Consider the following 20408-nt stretch of genomic DNA (forward strand, 5'->3'; position numbering starts at 1 on the left):
TCCCTGGATCCCACAGTGGAAGGGTGTAACATACTGACTTCCATGTGCTCTGTGACATGAACACACAGTACTTTTTTTGGTTTTTAAAAGATTTTTTTAAAATTCTGTTTGTGAGTAGTATATGTTGTGCCAGCAGAAGCCACAGTTGTTGGGTCCCCTGGAGCTAGATTTACAGGCTTGTTGTAAGCCACCTACTGTGGGTGCTAGGAATTGAACTAGGTCCTCTGGAAGACCGCTGTGCTGTCTCTAGCCCTCAATTTTTTTTTTAAATATTAATAATTAGAACGCTAAAATTTTAGCAAGGCCTTATATAGTATAGTACTGAATGCCTCTAGTCCCAGTACTCTGAAGCAAGAAGATTGCCATAGGTTCAAGGTCAGCTTAGGCTACTACATTGTGAGTCTAAGGCCAGCCTCAGGTACAAAGCAAGACATGTCTCAAACCTAAAGAGCACCCCCTTCCTTTTTAAATTTGAATTTGAAATAGCAGGAACTCTCAATGAATTTTCTTTTACTAAGTATGGGGGGTTGGGGCTGAATGCCAAGATGGCTTGAGAGCAACTGTCATCTAATTGCAAGTTAGAACAGATTGTAGCATTAAAGGAAGAAAAGCTGGGGAACCAGGTTTGGAGGGGTTTCAGTTGGCTGATGTAGGGCAATTTGCAGATTAGAGAAATAATGACTATGAAAGTTTACAGGGAAAGATGCACCACTACCACCTGCTTACAGAAAAAAACTTAAAAAATCTTTATTAGTTAAGTTGCAGGTTAGGGTAATTCAATAGTTGAGACAGTATTAGCTAATAAATTTAAAGGGGACCAGGGATAGTGACACAGACCTGTAATCCCAGTGCTTGGGAGATAGAAGCAGGAGGAAGGTCAGTTCAAAGCCAGACTTGGCTAGACCAAGCACTCTGTCAGTACCACTAGCCACACTCTATGTACAATATAAAACCAGGGAAATAGATATCGTGTGGAGCAATTTCATAAAGCTGATGTTAAGTGAGAAACTGGTAGCATGTATCTGTGACCATGACTGAGTAGAAACCACGGCATATGAGACATTTAACCTGCGTCAAGCTAAGCTTCTGGGGTCTCAGTGTTGGTTTACAAGAGGCTTTGAAAGGTAGAAGAGGAAGTTGAATGACCCCCTCAGCAAACAGTCAGCCCAATCCAGAAGGAGATTTTAGGTCAAGTAAACGGTGTGGAGGAGGAGGAGATTGCACAGTGGGAACGTACAGATTCTAGATACAAATAACCACACACGGTATGGGGGTCTTACAGATCTTGGATTGATGTCGAGCATGAAAGATGTTTTGGGGGTTTGGGGTCTAGCTCAGTTCACAAGGCAAGAGCTTGATCCTTTCTACTGCATATATGGGGGAACTGGAAAAGTTAGGTATTAGATGGTGCAAGAGCACTGCCACTCACTTTGGGGTAAAGCTGAAGTCACTGTCATGAAGTACTTACGTGGAACGGTGTGTCAGAGGCTGCACTTACCTTGTACTGCCTGTGCTTATCAGTTCTTTTCTAGAACAAGTCATTATCCGTATCAGTAACACTTTGAACTCTCTTGAATATGGAACTCTTGGGGTTTTGTGGAGACAGGGAGTTGAGAAGGGGTTTCCCTGTTTAACAGCCCTGGCTGTCCTGGAACTAGCTCTGTAGACAGGCTGGCCTCGAACTCACAGAGATCCGCATGTATGTATGTATATTCTACCTTATTTGCCAACGTACACATGAGTATGTTTTATAATTTTTAGGTAATTTGTCTTAGATGAAAGTACTAATGTTTTTTCATGTTGTAGTGTTTGATTTGGAACTTACAAGTTCCCCTGTGAAATGTGCTGTATAAAATTAACCTCTAGGATCCATTTGTGGCTCTAAAGATTATTTACATTGTCGGTTGGTTTCTGTCCTTTTTCCCCCTGATCTGGGATTGAACACACAGCCTTGCATTTATTAGGTAAATACTGTGCCCCTCAACAACACCCATCCATCCCTTGATTTCAGTGTATTTGTTTTTATTTTCAGTGTATTGTTTTTATTTTTATGTGCACAGGGGTGCTTCTGTGTGTTCATGTTGAGTGTCCCTCTTTTACTTTCCACTTGACATTTTCCTATTTTGTTTCTCTATTGTGTGTGCGTGTGTGCACGTGCTCGAGTGAGTGCGTGTGCATGTGTGTAGACGCCCTGTTGGGGGTGCATGTGGAAGTCTGAAGTTAATGTTGCCAATCATTCTGAATGCTCTTCCTTCCACCTTATTTATTGAAGCAGGGTCTCTCATTTTAACCTGGAGTTTGGCTAGCTACTGACCAACTTGTGGAGCCCTTATGTCCTGGCCTCATGAGGAGAAATCGCAGGCAGGGTTGCCACACTCGGCCTGGCAATTGAGTGTGTTCTGGGATCTGAACTCCAACCCTTATTCTTGAAAAGCAGGCACCTTAACTGCTGAGCCGTCTTCTCACCCCACATTAGTTTTGAGACAGGCCCCCTCACTGGACCTGAAGCTCACTGCTAAGCTAGGCTGACTGGTGAGCCAGTGAGCTGTGGGGATTCACTTGTCTCTTGCTTCAGTGATAAACATTCTCAGTGGTTCTTGGTTGTTATATGGGTGCTGGGGAATTTGAATTCAGGTCCTCTTTCTCAGCAAGGGTTCTTAACCCCTTGAGTCACCTCTCCAGTTTCCTCTGTTGTTTTGTTTTCCATTGAAAAGTAGCTAGGTTCCATAAGAATTCATTTGCATGTTTATACAGTAGACCTTATCAAAATAACTATTACTGAGTGATAGACTCTTTGTTCATACTACTAACTTATTTTCTTATTTTTATGTTTAGTTCTATTGTTTCAACGCTGTTAGCTCTTATGGATGGTTTGGACAGCAGAGGAGAAATTGTGGTCATTGGAGCTACCAACAGACTAGATTCCATAGACCCTGCTTTACGAAGACCTGGTCGATTTGACAGAGAATTCCTTTTTAGTCTACCTGATAAAGATGTAAGAAAAAATTAAATATAGTTTATTTTTAACAATTTCATACAATTATATCCCTTTATATGGCAGGGGTGGGTGGAGAAATAGGCAGGGAGTATGAAGGAGTCAGTTTTCTCCCTGTGCTATGTGATCCAGAGGGTAGGACTCAGCTGATCACAACTGCCTTAATCTGCTGAGCTGTTTTCCACTCCAGTAACAAGTTCTGATACAATAAAAAGTTGAAGACTGGTTTTATATCATGATTGTTTAAAAGAAGTCAATAGATAATTAATTGATTGTCTTTAAGTACATCTCCTTTCCAACTTCTCTTAAAATTGTTTTAAATTAAGCATATCCTTGAGACGTTGTCAGTTCCATTTTAGTAGCGTAATGAGTCCTTAGCCAGTTCAGGAGCGTCCACTTCTTCCTGAGCACCTTTGCACTGCAGTGCTTAGACTAGAGCCACTTAATACTTTTGAGAAGCGTGTTATACTATATGAGCAGAGCTGGCTGGAGTGATGACTCAGGGTTTTGTTAACTTACATCTTAGACATCAGGTGGCTAGGGACCACCTGTAGCTCCAGATATATTTAAATAAATAAATATATGTTTAAATTAAAAATATATATATATTTTTTTTTGAGGGGGGGTTCAAGACAGCATTTCTCTGTGGCTTTGGAGGCTGTCCTGGAACTAGCTCTTGTAGACAAGGCTGGTCTCTAACTCACAGAGATCCACCTGCCTCTGCCTCCTCAGTGCTGGGATTAAAGGCGTGTGCCACCAACACACAGCCAAAATATATATATTCTTAACAAAGAAATTATAAGTAGAGCTGTCAGTACTCTTAATTCTTAATGTACTCCAGAGTAAACAATATTTAATTTTTTAAGATCGTTTATTACATATTCAGTGTTCTGCCTGACTGTACACCTGTAGACAAGAAGAAGGACCAGATCTCATTATAGATGGTTGTGAGCCACCATGTGGTTGCTGGGAATTGAACTCTAGACCTCTGGAAGAGCAGCCAGTGCTCTTAACCTCTGAGCCATCTCTCCAGCCCCAACTTTAATTTTTAAATTTATATGAATGATCTGTCTGAATAACTTGGGCACATTAAATGGAAATCTTAATTTTGTTAAATGCTTATAGGTGCTTTTCCCTCATTTTCATGGTGTCATATTTCTGTTTATATTAAGTTTTGGTTATTTTAAACTTTTAGATAATCAAAAGTAGTTTAAATTGAAGCATTTCTAATTGAAGTAACTTGATTGATTATAGATGTAAAAAGTTAAAATTGAAGTTTGTCCTCCCCAACAGGCTCGAAAAGAGATTCTGAAGATTCATACAAGAGATTGGAATCCAAAACCACTGGACATATTCCTAGAAGAACTAGCAGAAAACTGCGTTGGTAAACACTGTTTTGAGTACATGTGAAAAATACTGTGTTCATTTCGAGGATGGAACAAGTTGGGTTTTGCTTTAAAGTTTAGTTTAAAAGGCTGGTGAGTTGGCCTCGTATGGAACACACAGAAGGTGGGGAAATAATTTGGCTGCACACAGTTAGTTCCCCTCTGACCTGTGTGCCCACACATCTTCACACACAGCAAAGCAGCGCACACACACGCAGTGCTGGTGGCAGCTGAGACCGACTGCATGCTTACGGCCATCCTCGACTGTACAGGAAGGAGGGGCTGATCTGAACAGGGAACACAGCTCGTTTGTGTTCATCTGCTTTGTGGCACATGTTAACCTCCAAGATCCTAGATTTTACAAGTGCATACTACTCTTTCAGAGGTCCCGAGTTCTGTTTCCAGAGCCCAAGTCAGGCGGTTCACAGCTCTCTGTAGCTCCAGCTCCAAAGAATCTAATGTCCCTTCCTGCACTCCTGCACATACCTTCACACAGACACACACATAATTAAACAAGTCCTTTTCAAAGTGGGCAGATTGGAATAGCTGGGTGTTGGTGGCGCACACCTTTAGTCCCAGAACTCGGGAGGCAGAGGCAGGCGGATCTCTGTGAGTTCGAGGCCAGCCTGGTCTCCAGAGAGAGTGCCAAAGCTACACAGAGAAACCCTGTGGAGGGGGGCAAATTGATGATTGAATGAATCTTAGAGCAGATTAGACATAAAAATAGTGTTAACCTTGGGAGCTGGAGAGATGGCTCAGTGGTTAAGAGCATTGGCTGGCCTTCCAGAGGTTCGATTCCCAGAAACAACATGATGGCTGATTGTGATGAGATCTGGTGCCCTCTTCTGGCCTGCAGGGTTACATGCTGACAGAACCTATGTATTTAATAAATAAATCTTAAAAAAAAAAAAAAAAAAAAAAACAACAAAAAGAGAAAATAGTGACATCCCTGTGAATTAGACAGTATTATCATTTGGCAGATAAAGGACCCTCTGCAGACTGTTAGTGAGTCTTGAGAGATCACACAGTACATGACAAACTAGAGCTTGAGTTTCATCTGATTTTGGCCAGATATGGTGGCGCACACCTTTAATGCCAGCACTCCAGAGGCAGAGGCAGGTGGATCTCTGAGTCTGAGGCCAACTTGGTCTGCACGGAGAGTTCCAGGCCAACCAGAACTGCAGTGATACCTGTCTCAAAACCAGAACAACACAACAGAGTTCTTGCTCTTAACCCTTATCCCATACTTAGTACTTACATGTTTCATTCATGTGTTACTGATGTGTTGAAGCCATCTGAGTTCACTTTATAGAAATTTGGTTTTGTTGTAAATATTTTACTAATATAAGATGTAATTTTTGAATTTTTCTTGAGGGTTTTGCTTTTTTCCCCCCTTGGTTGATTGGGATAGGATACTGCGGTGCAGACATTAAGTCAATATGTGCTGAGGCTGCTTTGTGTGCCCTGCGTCGACGGTACCCACAGATCTACACCACCAGTGAGAAGCTGCAGTTGGATCTCTCTTCAATTAATATCTCCGCTAAGGATTTTGAGACTGCTATGCAGAAGATAATACCAGCTTCCCAGAGAGCTGTGGTATCACCTGGACAGGCACTGTCTGCCATTGTGAAACCACTCCTGCAAAATACTCTTCATATGATCTTAGAAGCCTTACAGAAAGTATTTCCACATGTGGAAGTTGGAACAAGCAAAACTTTAAATTCAGGTATAAAACTTGATTAACCATTGAAAGAAAGAAAGTATGACAAAGAAAAATTACTAATGGGCAGGTTTTATTATTATTTTGTAGATGTTTCTTGCCCTTTGCTAGAAAGTGATTTGGCATACAGTGATGATGATATACCATCGATGTATGAAAATGGACTTTCTCAAAAACCCTTTAATCAGGCAAAAGAAAATTTAAATTTCCTTCATTTAAATAGGTATGTTTTCCTTGCAAATGAATGTTTTGTTGTGTAAATTCCATAAAAAAATAAAGTGAAATTTGTTTGACAAGGTAAAAGATGCTAGCCAATCAGCTTTTTACTTAGAATAGCAGGGCTGGCAAGAGGGCTCAGTTGGTTAAGTGCTTGCATTGTAAACATGAACACCTAGTGCTGAGAGTGGTGGTGTACCCATGTTATCCCGGTACTGGGAAGCCAGGAGCCACCCAGGCTAACCTAATTGGTGAGCTCCAGACCAGTAAGACCCAGTCTCAGTGGAGGTGATTAGTACTCCAAGGGCGACACCTATGCCACACACAAAGAATATAAAAGTTTGGGTATGAAGAGATGGCTCAGTGGTGAAGAACACTGACTGCTCTTCCAGAGGACCTGGGTTTATTTCCCAACACCCACATGGCAGCGCACACCCATCTGTAACTCTGGTTCCAGAGGGCACAGCTTCTGGCCTCCACAGGCACTGCACGCAGGTGCTACAAACATGCATTCAGCACTCAAGCACATAAGTTTTTAAAGATTTTATTTATTTATTTATTTATTATGTATACAACATCCTGCTTCCATGTATATCTGCACACCAGAAGAGGGCACCAGATCTCATTCAAGGTGGTTGTGAGCCACCATGTGGATGCTGGGAATTGAACTCAGGACCTCTGGAAGAGCAGTTGGTGCTCTTAACTGCTGAGCCATCTCTCCAGCCCAAATTTTATTTTATTTTATTTTATTTTTTAGTAACAAGTTTTGGCCAGCTGTGATGGCACTCCTTTAATCCCACATTTGGGAGATTGGGGCAGGTGGATCTCTTATGAGTTTGAGGCCAGCCTACTCTGCATTGAGTTCCAGGACAGCCAGAGCTACGTAGTGAAACCCTGTCTTAAAAAAGAAGAAAAAAAATTCAAAATGTTGTTGCAGCTGTCATTATGATGTAAAAGTTTTCTTAAATCTGGGACAATCATTGTGAGAAACTCTGCCATGTTATAATTGGCTAGTCAAATGGGCAAGGTTTCTGAAGATTTAGAATTGGCAATTTAAGGGAAACATTTTAATTTTTCCCCAAAATACAGCTTATTAATTTTTTTTCAGAAATGCCTGTTACCAACCTATGTCTTTTCGACCAAGATTACTAATAGTGGGAGAACCAGGATTTGGACAGAGCTCTCACTTGGCACCAGCTGTCATCCATGCTTTGGAAAAGTTTACCGTGTATACATTAGACATTCCTGTTCTTTTTGGCATCAGTACTACATCTCCTGAAGAGACATGTTCCCAGGTAAGTTGTTTTCCGGTCATTCAGAAACCAGTTTAGAGTTGACTCGGTTTTTTTGAATTTGAACTTGAAAAGAAAATCTGACTTAAAGCTTACAAAATAGAAGTGTATAATTGCTTAGTTATTAAATAGTGTACGTTTTCTCACATCTGCCACGTAACACCTGTATAACCTTGTTATTAGATCTCTCTACTTCATTTTTTCCTGTTTGCAAGGTATGAGATAATAAATTTGGCTGTTGTGAGAATTGAAGTTCTTAAGACAATGACTAACTTAGTTTTCAAATGTTCTGTTGTTTCTGTTATGTTTAGATTTAATTGGTGAATATAAAACTTATATTTGTATACTTGCTTAGCCTTGGTTATGCAGCAGAATAGTCTTGTGGTTTTCTTGGCATGCTTTCTAGTTGCTTGAATAAATTGGTTCTGCCCAAGTGAAGCTTTTAATTGAACCTTTGGGGGTGGGGGCTTGGTTTTTCAAGACAGGGTTTCTCTGTGGCTTTGGAGCCTATCCTGGCACTCACTCTTGTAGACCAGGCTAGTCTCGAACTCACATAGATCCTCCTGCCTCTGCTTCCCGAGTGCTGGGCTTAAAGGCGTGCGCCACCACTATTAAACACTTTAAAAGAGTTGTGAGGTTTTTTTTTGAAAGAAGCATTTAAGAAATTTGAAGGTTTTATGTGAAAAATCTGGGAAGTTATGGCACTAGTATCACTAATGTGCTTACTTTGTAATTTATTTTTTTATTAGATGATTCGTGAAGCTAAGAGGACAGCACCCAGCATAGTCTATGTCGCACATATCCACTTGTGGTGGGAAATAGTTGGACCAACACTCAAAGCCACATTTATGACATTATTACAAAATATACCTTCATTTGCTCCAGTTTTACTGCTTGCAACTTCTGACAAACCATATTCAGCCTTGCCTGAGGAGGTAATTTATGGGGAGATTTGCTGGTCTTTTTTTTATGCCAGAATAAAAACCCTACAAAATTTCAAGTGCTGCTGAAGTAAACAATAGAAATAGTTCTTTATCAGATACACCATCCTTAGCTGTTTGGATTGTGCTCACTGTTTACAGTGGGCATATCTGGTAAGGGCATACATATTTTTTCTGTTACAGAAATGGTGTTGCATAGCCAACTGGTCTACTATATTTACCTTTCAATTTGTTTTGTTTTCCAAGATGGTTTCTCCGCATAGTCCTGGCTGGCCTGGAACTCTCTCTGTAGACCAGGCCAGCCTGCACCTCACAGATTCACCTGCCTCTGCCTTCCAAGGTTCAGATTAAAGGCATGTACCTCGATTACTGCAGTGCCTTCTGTGTATCTTCTGAATTAATCAATATTTAATGTCTATGTCTTCTTCCTTTGTGACTTGCATGCTCTTTTCATTATCTTATGACGAGTTGTAACCTATAAGTCTAAATCCCTGTAATAGGTATTTTGATTGTTTCTGTCTTTTTTTTGAGACAGTGTCTCCCTTTGTAGTCCTGGCTGTCGTGGAACTCACTATGTAGACCAGGCTGGTTTTGAACTTAGAATCTGCCTGTTTCTCCTGCCTCTTGGTGAGAAGCATTAACGATAATGAGATTATGCCAGGCAGTAGTGGAGCACACCTTTAATCTCAGCGCAGTGCTGGGGAGGCAGAAGCAAGTGTATCTCTGAGTTCAAGGCCAGCCTGGTCTACAGAACAAGTTCCTGGACTGTTATATAGAGAAACCTTATGTTGGAAAACCAGAATTTAAAAACAAAAATAAATAAGATAGGAGATTATACTTTTGGCAATAAATATGAATTTGGGTTTTTTGGGGGGGGCGGTACCAAGCATTAATAGAGTGCCTAGTATATGCTAACCACAGTCTCTACCGCTGAGCTATAGTTCCAGCAAAAAAAGATTTTTACTATTATTCTTTGAAAGTTCATATATTTATACAATGTGTATCGATCATATCATCTATATTACCACCTGCCTCATCTACCTCTCAGTTTCATGACTTAAAAAATGTGTTAATAACCCTCTGAGTCTAACTGCTGCTCCTCATGTGTGTGTGGGTTTGTGACCATCCACCAGGTCCTGAGCAGCCTGTCAGTGTCCATTTTCTCAGAAGATGACGCTCCCTCAACTGCCAATAACTTATCCCTTAGAAGGGCCAATCTCCCCTATTCATTCATGCTGGAATGTTTTTGTTTCTTCGTTTTTCAAGACAGGGTTTCTCTGTGTAACAGCCCTAACTGTAACTCACTCTGTAGTCCAGACTGGCCTCAAACTCATAGCGATCCGCCTGAGTGCTGGGATGAATCTTGAATTCTAAAGATGATCTGATGTTTAGTTACTAATCTATCGTACACGTGTCTATGCGTAGTTCTCTATGTATGCGTACCTTGCCTGTCTGTGTGCCACATGTGTGGAGAAGAGGGCATTGATCCCCTGGAACTGGAGTTACACGTGGCTGTAGCTGCCATGGGGGTCCTGGGATCAGACATGGGTCCTCAGGAGGAGCTGCAAGTGTTGTTCCCCACTCCAACATCTCCTGGGCCTCTATACTCTCAAGACTTTAATTTATTTTTTATTGGAAATATGTGTTTAACATACTGTTGGATTAAGTACAGTAATGTACATTGTGTTTGCGTTTATGTGTATTCTGTATATGTTACACTTATATATTTATATATATATATACATATACATATTCTTTTTAAGGTACAAGAATTGTTTGCCCATGATTATGGAGAGATTTTTAATGTCCAGTTACCAGGTAAAGAAGAACGGACCAAATTTTTTGAAGACTTAATTTTAAAACAAGCTGCAAAGCCTCCTGTGTCAAAAAAGAAAGCAGGTTAGTTGTCTCAGTTAATAGAGAATAATTTTAAGAAAATGGAACTAAATAACAGCTAATATAATTGATATCTACCTGATAGCACAAACTCAAACCCTCAGTTATGAGGTGACATGTTTACTATTAAAATACTTCTGCTTCCTGCTAAAATGTTGCTAAGGCTCGTAAGGTATTTTGTAGAATAGCCCTAGCCTCTTGTTCCAGGCTCATTTTTTAGAACTATGTTTTCACTTTTCAAGATCTATTTTTAATTGTGTGGAGGTTTGTACAAGTGAGTGCTGGTGCCAGTGAAGGCCAGAATAGGTGGTGAGCTGCCTAATTTAAGTTCTGAGAACTGAGTTCAGGTCCTCTGTAAGATCAGAATGTGGTCTTAACCACTGTGTCACCTCTCCAGCTCTGGTACAGTGTTCTTACCTATCCTACCTCTTTCTGTTAAAAACCAAATTGTCTTTAAAATACACACAGCATCACAGTTTCACTTTTGGTTCTTTTGGGGGGGTTGGTTTCAAGACAGGGTTTCTCTGGCTTTGGAGGTTGTCCTGGAACTAGCTCTTGTAGACCAAGCTGGTCTCTAACTCACAAAGATCTTCCTGCCTTTGCCTCCTGAATGCTAGGATTAAAGGTGTGTGCCACCACCACTCAGCTTAAATGACTTCTCATCTGTTTGTTGTGTGTGTGCATGCTCAGGTCACAGGGTTTGGCGGCAGGCACCTTTACCCACTGAGTCACCTCCAGTCCCTTTCTCACGTTTTCTCTTAACCCTGAGTATTCATTGCCTTAAAGGAACTTAAAATTTGCTATATTTGGAGCATCACTTTTTTTTTTTTTCATTAGGCCACAAAGAAAAATCTTTTCCCAGTTAAAATATTCTTGTTTTAAGAATAATGGTATTTTCAAAGTTTGCAAATTGCAAGTTATTTCTGGGATGTGTGTAGTGATAGAGATTATGGCAGTATTTTTCTAAATTCTTGGTTTCCTTTCAATTGTAAAGAAAATAACCCCCCAAGCCTTATTCTGTTTCTTTGGGTCATTTGTTGCCCTCCATATGTGGAGGGCATTAACTAAAACCCCCATCCATGTGAAGTTTTGCAGGCCCTGGAGGTTCTTCCAGTAGCACCACCACCTGAACCAAGACCGCTGACAGCAGAGGAAGTCAGACAGCTGGAGGAACAAGAAGAAGATACATTTAGAGAACTCAGGATTTTCTTAAGAAATGTCACACATAGGCTTGCTATTGATAAGCGGTTCCGAGTCTTCACCAAGCCTGTTGACCCTGTTGAGGTATTACTGATCTCCTCTTTGGATGAAATATGTTCAAGCCATAATGACAGAAAAGCAGAACGTTTGAATAGTTCATGAAGGAGTCCTGCTGTACTCTGAATTTGGTTTCTCTATATGAACATGTGAACTCAGTGCCCTAAACATGTATAGATTTCAAGGGTTACCTAATATATTTCTTTTGTTGCAGTTTTTCTTTCCATCTAGACAAAAGGAATTTGAGAAAGTTTTAATTCCACATGGTATTACCATTATTTATAGAATCAAAATTGAGCTTAGAGGCAGGTTTTTGGTTTTTGAAACAGGGACTTACTGTGTAGTTCAGGTTGGCCTGGAACTTACCGTGTAGTCTAGGCTACATGGAACTCCTCCTGTTTTAATGTCCTAAAGGTTGGGCTTACAGGCTTGTGTCACAATATTTGCAGTCCTTTCTTAAGTCGACTTTGAAGGATGGGTGACAGTTGCATGAGGAAAGAGATAGTGGGTATTTATTAGTAGAGGATATAAGTGACAAAGAATAAGAGTAAATATAAAGCAGAGATAGATTAAAATAGAATGAAAGTATTTATATAAATGTAGTGTCCTCATACTGTTTCCTCTGTATTGCCTTTGCAGAAAAACTTAATTATTTCTGTGTATGCAGTTTATTAAGTGATTTGGTCATTTGCTTGAATTTTAGGTTCCTGATTATGTCACTGTAATAAAGCAACCAATGGACCTTTCATCTGTAATCAGTAAAATTGACTTACATAAGTATCTGACTGTGAAAGACTATCTGAGGGACATTGATCTAATCTGTAGCAATGCTTTAGAATACAATCCAGATAGAGACCCTGGAGGTGAGCACTAGTGAATTCCTGTTCAGGGGGTGGTGTGGGCAAGGGTTGGTGGTTGGTGTTACGTTAAAATACCCTGTAATTCTCACAAGAGCTTTATCCCATTCTCCAGCTGAAAGGGGGTATAGTTTAGGGAGATTACAGCTTTGCTCAGGGTCACAGTGCCAGGAAAGGATAAGGGCAGAATTTGCATGCATGTTTTTTCACTCAAATCCCCAAATATTAACCACATAATACATCTTTTAACCAGTGATCTCATCAACCTTTAATACAGTTCCTCATGTTGTGGTGAACCCCAACCATAAAATTACGTCATTGCTTCTTCATAACTGTGACTGTAATGTAAATATTTGATATGCAGGATGTCTGATAAGCAACCTCGGTGGGGTCTAATGAGACAGAGTAGCTTGTTTATGCTTTCTGAAAGTGGAAAGGTAAACACTAATAGAATGAATTTCAAAGTATTCGCCCTGTTTTAAAATTTTTTTAATGATGTATTTATTCTTATTTTATGTACATTGGTGTTTTGCCTGCATGTATACCTGTCTGAGAGTGTCAGATCCCCTGGAACTGGAGTTGCAGATACTTGTGGGTTGCCATGTAGGTTCTGGGAATTGAACCTATGCTCTTAACTGAGCCATCAAAATGTTCTTTTAGTTAAAACATACTTTTTTTTTTTTTTTTTTTTTTTTTTTTTTTTTTGAGACAGTCCTAACTGAACTCAAAGTTAGGGCAATCCTATCTCTGTCTTTCAAGTGCTGGGATTACAGGCTTGTGTTGTTACGCCTGGACACATTTTTTATTACATAACTTGCCTAATAGTAAGAGTAATATTTAAAGTGTATCCAAAAGTGGGTGTGTAGAGTTAATTGGGCTATCATTAGACCTCTAAAAAGTAGTACTTATAAATTAGAATGATTTATGTAGGGAACTATTAAAAGTTCCCTTTTGTTGTTCTTTGGGGATTTGTTTGTTTGTGACAGGGTCCTACCATGTAGCCCGTGCTGGCCTAAAACTCAGAGATCTGCCTCCCTCTGCTTCCCCAGTGTTGGGAATTAAGAATGCCAGCCTCCTGTTAATATGGTGTAGCTCAGGTTGACCTTGACCTGACTGTAGTTAAGAGTGACCATGAGCTCCTGCTCCTCCTGCTTCCCGTTTCAGTCTCTTATGCTGGCCTTAAGGTTCATTGGAAGGGTTTCTTAAAACAATTGAAAGCATACTGAGCTATATCCCTCTGCCTTTTCTGATATCTTATGGGGATCTTACTAGAGCACAGCAATAAAACGCTTTGGGTATAGTTGTTATATTGAATCAGATAGCAAATCCTTGGGTTATCACCCCAATGAAGATAAAAGTTCTAGTAAATTTACTCTTTGTATGAAGTTAGGAAATTGTAATGATTGCTATCTTTACCCAAACTAGTAAGTTCACTTTTGGGAAGATTAATAATTATATTTCCTTATTTCTCAGATCGTCTTATTAGGCATAGAGCCTGTGCTTTAAGGGACACCGCCTATGCAATAATTAAAGAAGAGCTTGATGAAGACTTTGAGCAGCTTTGTGAAGAGATCCAGGAGTCTAGGAAGAAACGAGGTAGGGACACGCCGGGCATCTGAAGATGATGCTTTAGTAAGCCTTTCATTCTTTGCATGATTCTGAGTTCTGAAATAATTTTAAAATGCTGTCTGTCTATTTATAAGGTTGTAGTTCCTCCAAATATGCACCATCTTATTACCATGTCATGCCAAAGCAGAATTCTCCTCCTGCTGGTGATAAAAGGTCAGCTCAAGAGCCCAGTGAAAAGCTGAAGGCACCGTGTCCTCCTGTGGCTTGCAGTACCCCTGGTAAGTAGTCTGCAGTAATCTTCATTTGTGGAGTTCTTCTGTCCTCTCCCCATGTCCTGTGTCTTGCACTTTGCTTTATTAACACAGTAAATTGCATCTGTTTCGATGATAGTCAAGCAACTAAGCTGTTAAATAACCAGGTCCTTCTCTTTCCCATATACGTTTTGGTGAATACAGTTAGTTGAGCAGCAGAGCCTTGGCATTGTGCTGAAGTTCTGTCTCTTTTTATCACCCAAACACTCCGCTGTCTTCCTAGTCCTATTAAACGTATTCCCGTAATAGTCTGTGTCCTCCCATTACAATTTCTGCTAAGTTTCACCTCTTCCCAAGATAAATGAAGCATGGTTTTACTGTATCCCCCTAGACAGAATCTTCAAGTTTTCTTTGTACTCTAGTTTCCTCCACTGTAAAGTGAAGGTGCCAATGGTAGCAAACCTCATCTGTTTAAAGGTGGAATTCCAATGAATTAGTATGCGTGCCATGCTTAAAAATATGGGCAGCATATCTTTACAGTATGAGGGTAGATGATTTTAACTCTTGCCTTTCCGTTATTCAGTGTATATCACATATTGTTCCTCAGCTGTTTGTTTAGTTGGTTTTTTTGAGACAGGGTTTCTCTGTGTATCCCTGACTGTCCTGGAACTTGGTTTGTAAACCAGGCTGGCCTCAAACTGTGATTCAAGGCGTGTACCCCCGCCACCTGGCCACTTCTCCATCTGTCATGGTACTTCACAGTCTATATGTTCCAATCATCTGAAAGTACTGTGGTTTGCTTGTTTGTTTAAGTACTGTGCTTTCTTGACTTCTTTACCTTTTCATCTTCTTTTCTCTTTTTTAAACTCTTCCTTAGACAGTCTTTATTTTTTCTCTTTTGTTAAATTTCTTAAAGCTCAGTTGAAGAGGAAAGTTCATAATAAGTCAAAGTGGCATGTAGGTAACAAAATAAAGCGAAGGAAACTTTCACAAGCAAAAGACAATGGCCAAACTGCTGTGAATAATCAAGTCAGGAGTAGTGATACGGAGGAAAGTCAGCCCACAAGCACAGAGCACAATGAGCTGGGAAACACGGGAGAGTCTTCCGTAGAAGAGAATGAGAAGCAGAATGTCTCCGAAAACAACCTAGACCTGAAAAATACCTCGAGTACCTCCAATATTGAGAATGAGCTTGAAGAATCTAATGAAATTACAGAGTGTACAGACTTGAGAAAAGAGAACATTGATTGCAGTGGAGATGCTTCTAGCTCCCAGGTCATAGACATTCCTGATGAAAATGAATCCAAAGGTAAGTCTCACTTAAAATCTTAAACCAGTCATCACATACCAGTTCAATGGTTTCTTGCTCTTTCAGAGCACAAGTGTTAACTAGGTAGAAAAATAACGTTATCTTTACTTGCCCTTTCAGCTGGTAGACCAAAACGTGTGTGTGTTAAAAATAAATAAAATCTTAAAAACTTCTATTAAATTAAGGAAAACCACAGCATTACAGCAAACTACTGCACAAAAGAGAATGGAAGCCAACCACTAACCCGTGTGCAAAGGGAGGGTGTGAGGAAAGAGGGAAGCGAAGATGCAGGCGCAGGCTTGTTTTCCTCCCAGCCGTATGCTTCAGAGGGGATGCAAAATGTGTTGAGTAAATGCCCAGTCCTGAAAAGACATTGTTTAAATAAGCGATACTGTAACACGGGCACCCAGTTTACTATTAACTTCTTTAGTAATCTGTATCTTCTTCATTGTTAAGAGAAAGCAGTGTCTTCCTACCAGTTTCAAGGTACTTGTCCAGAATCCCCTAAGTATTCAGTTGGAGGAATACTTGTTATGTTTTGCTTGTGGTGGGGTTTATTTTTTTACTTTGAGACAAAGTTTTACTAAGTAGCTTCAACCCTTCTAGAACTCATTATGTAACCTGGATTTTGAAGATCCATCTGCCTCTGCCTCCTGAGTACTTGGGATTAAAGGCAGGCATTACCACGCCCAGCTAAATATTTCTTACACTGTATGGCATTTTTTAACGTAAATGGCATGTCATAATCTTATAAGATTAACCCAGAATCAGTGTTTGTGTCCTAACTACATAGTCTGTTATTGATCTCGTTATTATTTGCCTTAGGCATTTTGTTTGTGAACCGAATAATAATAGCCTGATTTTTCACTTTAGAAATGTGTATTCTGCGAATGACTCGAGCTAGACGTTCCCAGGTAGAGCAGCAGCAGCTCATCAGTGTGGAGAAGGCCCTGGCGATTCTCTCTCAGCCCACACCCTCGCTTGTTGTGGACCATAGGCGCTTAAAAGTACGTCAGACTGAAATTACAGGGTTCCCTTGGCATGTTCTCTTCCTCACACAAGCGAGGAAGGATTGCAGACTAATAGTGCATTAGCTACATAGAGACTTCTCTTAGCTTCCTTGTCCTTGGGATGGAGAGCTGGGTCAGAGGTTAAGAGCTCTGGCTGCTCTAAAGACCTAGGTTCAATCCCCAGCACCCACGTGGCCTCTAGGCATCAGGCATGCACATGGAACACCTTAAATATTTAAGTAAATAGATGTCTTTAAAAAATGTCTGGCCAGGCGTTGGTGGCATATGCCTTAATCCCAGCACTCGGGAGGCAGAGGCAGGCGGATCTCTGTGAACTCGAGGCCAGCCTGGTCTCCAGAGCAAGTGCCAGGACAGGCTCCAAAGCCACACAGAGAAACCCTGTCTCAAAAAAAAAAAAAAAAAAAAACAAATGTCTGGAGGGCTGGAGAGATGACTCAGCGGTTAAGAGCACTGACTATTCTTCCAGAGGTCCTGAGTTCGATTCCCAGCAACCACATGGTGGCTCAAAACCGCCTTGAATGAGATCTGGTGCCCTCTGCTGGCAATGCAGGCAGAAGACTGTATACATAGTAAATAAATAAAATCTTTAAAAAAAAAAAATGCCTGGAGAAGTTTCTGTATACAGTTGAAATTAGCAACTTATGCTGTAGTGTTGGGGATAATGAGAGTTACCCAGAGCTAAAGCAGGTGTCATAGAATGAAGGAAATCTAAAAGAATCATTGCCAGAAGCTGCCTTATCTCAGCAGTGGCTTAGTCTGCCTACATGCTGCCTTCAGCCAAGCATTCAGAATTTTAAAAATCTTGTTGCAAGGAATTAATCTAGCACATATAAATACTTGTTTTCTTTTAGAATCTTTTGGAGACTGTTGTTAAAAAAAGTCAGGAATATAATATATTCCAACTGGAAAACTTGTATGCAGTTATCAGCCAGTGCATTTATGAGCATCGCAGGGACTATGACAAAACAGCTCTTGTTCAGGTAAAGTTTTGGCTCTGTTGTTTATTTGGGGACAGGGTCTCTCTATGTAACACTGATTGTCTGGAACTCACTTTGTAGACCAGGCTGGCCTCAAACTCAGAGAGATCTGCCTGCTTCTGCCTCCCCAGTGCTGGAGTTTAAGGTGTGCGCCACCATGCCTAGCTAACTTTAAACATTTTATGCTCCTTTTGCCATACAATATCGCCATTAAAAATGACTGAAGCCCTGAACTTGTAAAAATGTAAAGACCGACCAAGGTGCAGTGGCACACCTTTGTAATCCCAGTGTCTGGGGCAGACAGAAGGGTCAGAGTGAAAGTCATCTTCTGCTGTATAGCATGCTCAAGGACAGGTGGGCTAACTGTCAGAACCAAAGACCACAAGCTCAGTGTATCATAGGTCTGTATAGCAAGCATGGCTGCACAGTATCGATGAAGCGGAAACCTATTTTGTATATTTTACCTTAGATGTATGACTTCTTTCCCTAAGATAGTGTTTCAGGGGTGGGTATGGTGGTGGACGTCTGTAGTCCCAGATTTGGGCAGCTGAAACACAAGAGTCCCAAGTTTAGTCCCGTTTGGTGACATAGTAAGGCCCTTTCTCAGAAATAATAAAGATAGCCTGTTTGTCTTTACTTGATCTTTGTAGAAGGTCTAGAAATATTAATGTTTAAAGATATATGCTGGGGGCTACTTATGTAAAATAAAAATGTTAGCTTCCTGTCCCCATCTAGTGTATGGGGAGGGTGTGTGTGCAGTGTTTAGTCACCAGGACGGGTAGTGCAATGTGTAGAATACTGTTGTTTGCATTATTTATATAAGAGTGTACCAGTAACTTTCCAGATATTTACATGAATAATTAATATTCTTAGGGTATTTATTTTTTTAAAAAATGAAATTATATTTTAGCTTTTTTAAATATTGAAACTTAGCTATTTTTCTTTCCTGCCTTTTATATAGAAAATGGAGCAAGCAGTAGAAAACTTCAATTGTTCCAGATCATGATGTCATTGCACCAAGTATTTTTATATTCAATTCCTATTTGATTGTCTTCAGATATGTCCACATAACTGATGCAAGATAAAATGAAATCTTGCATTTTGAAGAAAAATTAAAATAGTGAAAGTATTTTAATTCCCTGGTACTTATGTACATGTGGTAAGATAACTGATAAGTCTTGGATGTTTGAGCAGAACACTGTAACAATAGTAATTGTTCAAGTTTGGCTAGATCTTACAGTTTTGGTAATTAATAATTTATTAATTATTTTTTGTTGTTTTAGCTTAAGCACTTTTAATTTAACACTTCCTAGTAGGTTATTGTGTCAGACTAGAGTTACGTCTGTTGTATGTTTGCCATCTCTTTGTGTTTGTTTTCCTTTAATGCCTTTCTTCCAACTGCCATAATTCAAGTTGTGATTTGCAAGGGGGCCTCAGAGACAATTCTGTACTTACTATAAAAATTAATGTTTTTAGATAAACATTTTTATAATTCTAATTTGGGTTAATAAAGCTTTAAAATTTTATTGTTTAATTTGTAATTATATATACAACAAATGGATTAGTGACTAGTTTTTGTATTTCACAACTGTTTATCTTTCTACCATTGTATCTAGGTTATATTCTATAAATACTTTTTATATGCATATATGACTATAAATGCAAATTTTGTATTACTGATACCAAAAGTACATTTCTTTCTTAAAATTGAAACCATTTGTTTCTATTCGCTATCCGGTGAGACATTAAAGCCTTTACTTGCAGAACAGCATCAGTTAGAAAGTTTGTTTGAGACAGAGGCAGGTGGATCTCTGTGAATTTGAGGCCAGCCTGGTCTACAGAGTGAGTGCCAGGACAGCCAGGGCTGTTACACATAGAGAAACTGTCTGGAAAAAACAAAAACAAAAACAAAAAAAAAAAAAATAGAAAAAATGCTAACTACAGTGAAAGGCTGTGGTTTATTGGTGATGGTAAAGTAAGGATAGAACCCCGGGCCCAGTGTACACTGAGCACATGCCTAGCTCGAGAGTTTAGATTTAGTATAGTTTTATTATGTGAATATTTAAAAGATTTCTAAGATTCAATAATACAGATACCTTAATTAGTGGATGCTGCCTTACATACCTATTAAAAATGCCAAATACCAATAACACTTGAACTTGTGCACATTGCTAAAGATGACACTGTACGAGTTGAGTGTGGCTGTGTACATCCGTGATCTCAGCCCTGGAGGCAGAGACACAAAGATCAGGAGTTCAGGGTCATTTGTTAGCTACACAGTGAGTTTGAGGCCAGCCTGGCTACTTGAGACTGTCTCAAAAAAAAAAAAAAAACAAAACAAAAAACAAAAAACAAACCAAAAAGGGGGGGGGGTGATGTTTAATAGTTTTTATTGAAGTTTATTATAATTTATTCCAGATGTATCCTTTCATTGTGCATCTTGTATAATAAATTTTAAAGTTGGAACATTAATTTGTTTTTAGTTTTACTTTAGAGAAACATTGTGTAAGTGTGTATTCATCATAGCACACATGTGGAGGTCAGGACAGCTCTGGAATCTGTCTTTCCTTCCCCTCTGCAGGGCTTCAGGGGGCACACTAGGCTCTTAGGCCTGTGGTAAGTGCCTTTACCTTCTGGGCCATCTTACTGCCCCCTCTTCAGCTTTTAAAATCTGAATAGAGAGAGGACAGCGAAGCACCATGGTTCTTACTT

At 39.8% G+C, this 20408-nt stretch overlaps 1 protein-coding gene across 4 annotated transcripts in view; it reads left to right on the forward strand.

Annotated features, from left to right (window-relative positions):
• Nucleotides 1-20168, forward strand: part of LOC100756717 (ATPase family AAA domain-containing protein 2) — a 51649-nt gene extending 31481 nt beyond the window's left edge. For 3 of the 4 annotated variants that reach the window (XM_027431650.2, XM_027431646.2, XM_027431649.2), the window contains exons 14-28: nt 2836-2995; nt 4289-4379; nt 5792-6106; nt 6191-6323; nt 7425-7611; nt 8358-8543; nt 10313-10448; nt 11533-11729; nt 12406-12565; nt 14033-14155; nt 14263-14406; nt 15296-15688; nt 16562-16695; nt 17571-17699; nt 18658-20168. In XM_027431650.2, coding sequence (XP_027287451.1) covers nt 2836-2995; nt 4289-4379; nt 5792-6106; nt 6191-6323; nt 7425-7611; nt 8358-8543; nt 10313-10448; nt 11533-11729; nt 12406-12565; nt 14033-14155; nt 14263-14406; nt 15296-15688; nt 16562-16695; nt 17571-17699; nt 18658-18702 — 2533 coding nt within the window. In that variant the 3' untranslated portion in view covers nt 18703-20168. The remainder of the gene's footprint in view (nt 1-2835; nt 2996-4288; nt 4380-5791; nt 6107-6190; nt 6324-7424; nt 7612-8357; nt 8544-10312; nt 10449-11532; nt 11730-12405; nt 12566-14032; nt 14156-14262; nt 14407-15295; nt 15689-16561; nt 16696-17570; nt 17700-18657) is intronic. The other variant, XM_027431647.2, reaches the window with a different exon arrangement.
• The last annotated feature ends 240 nt before the right edge of the window (nt 20169-20408 follow it).

The sequence above is a fragment of the Cricetulus griseus genome, chromosome 10 (assembly GCF_003668045.3).
Source record: "Cricetulus griseus strain 17A/GY chromosome 10, alternate assembly CriGri-PICRH-1.0, whole genome shotgun sequence".
NCBI classification, from domain to species: Eukaryota; Metazoa; Chordata; class Mammalia; order Rodentia; family Cricetidae; genus Cricetulus; species Cricetulus griseus.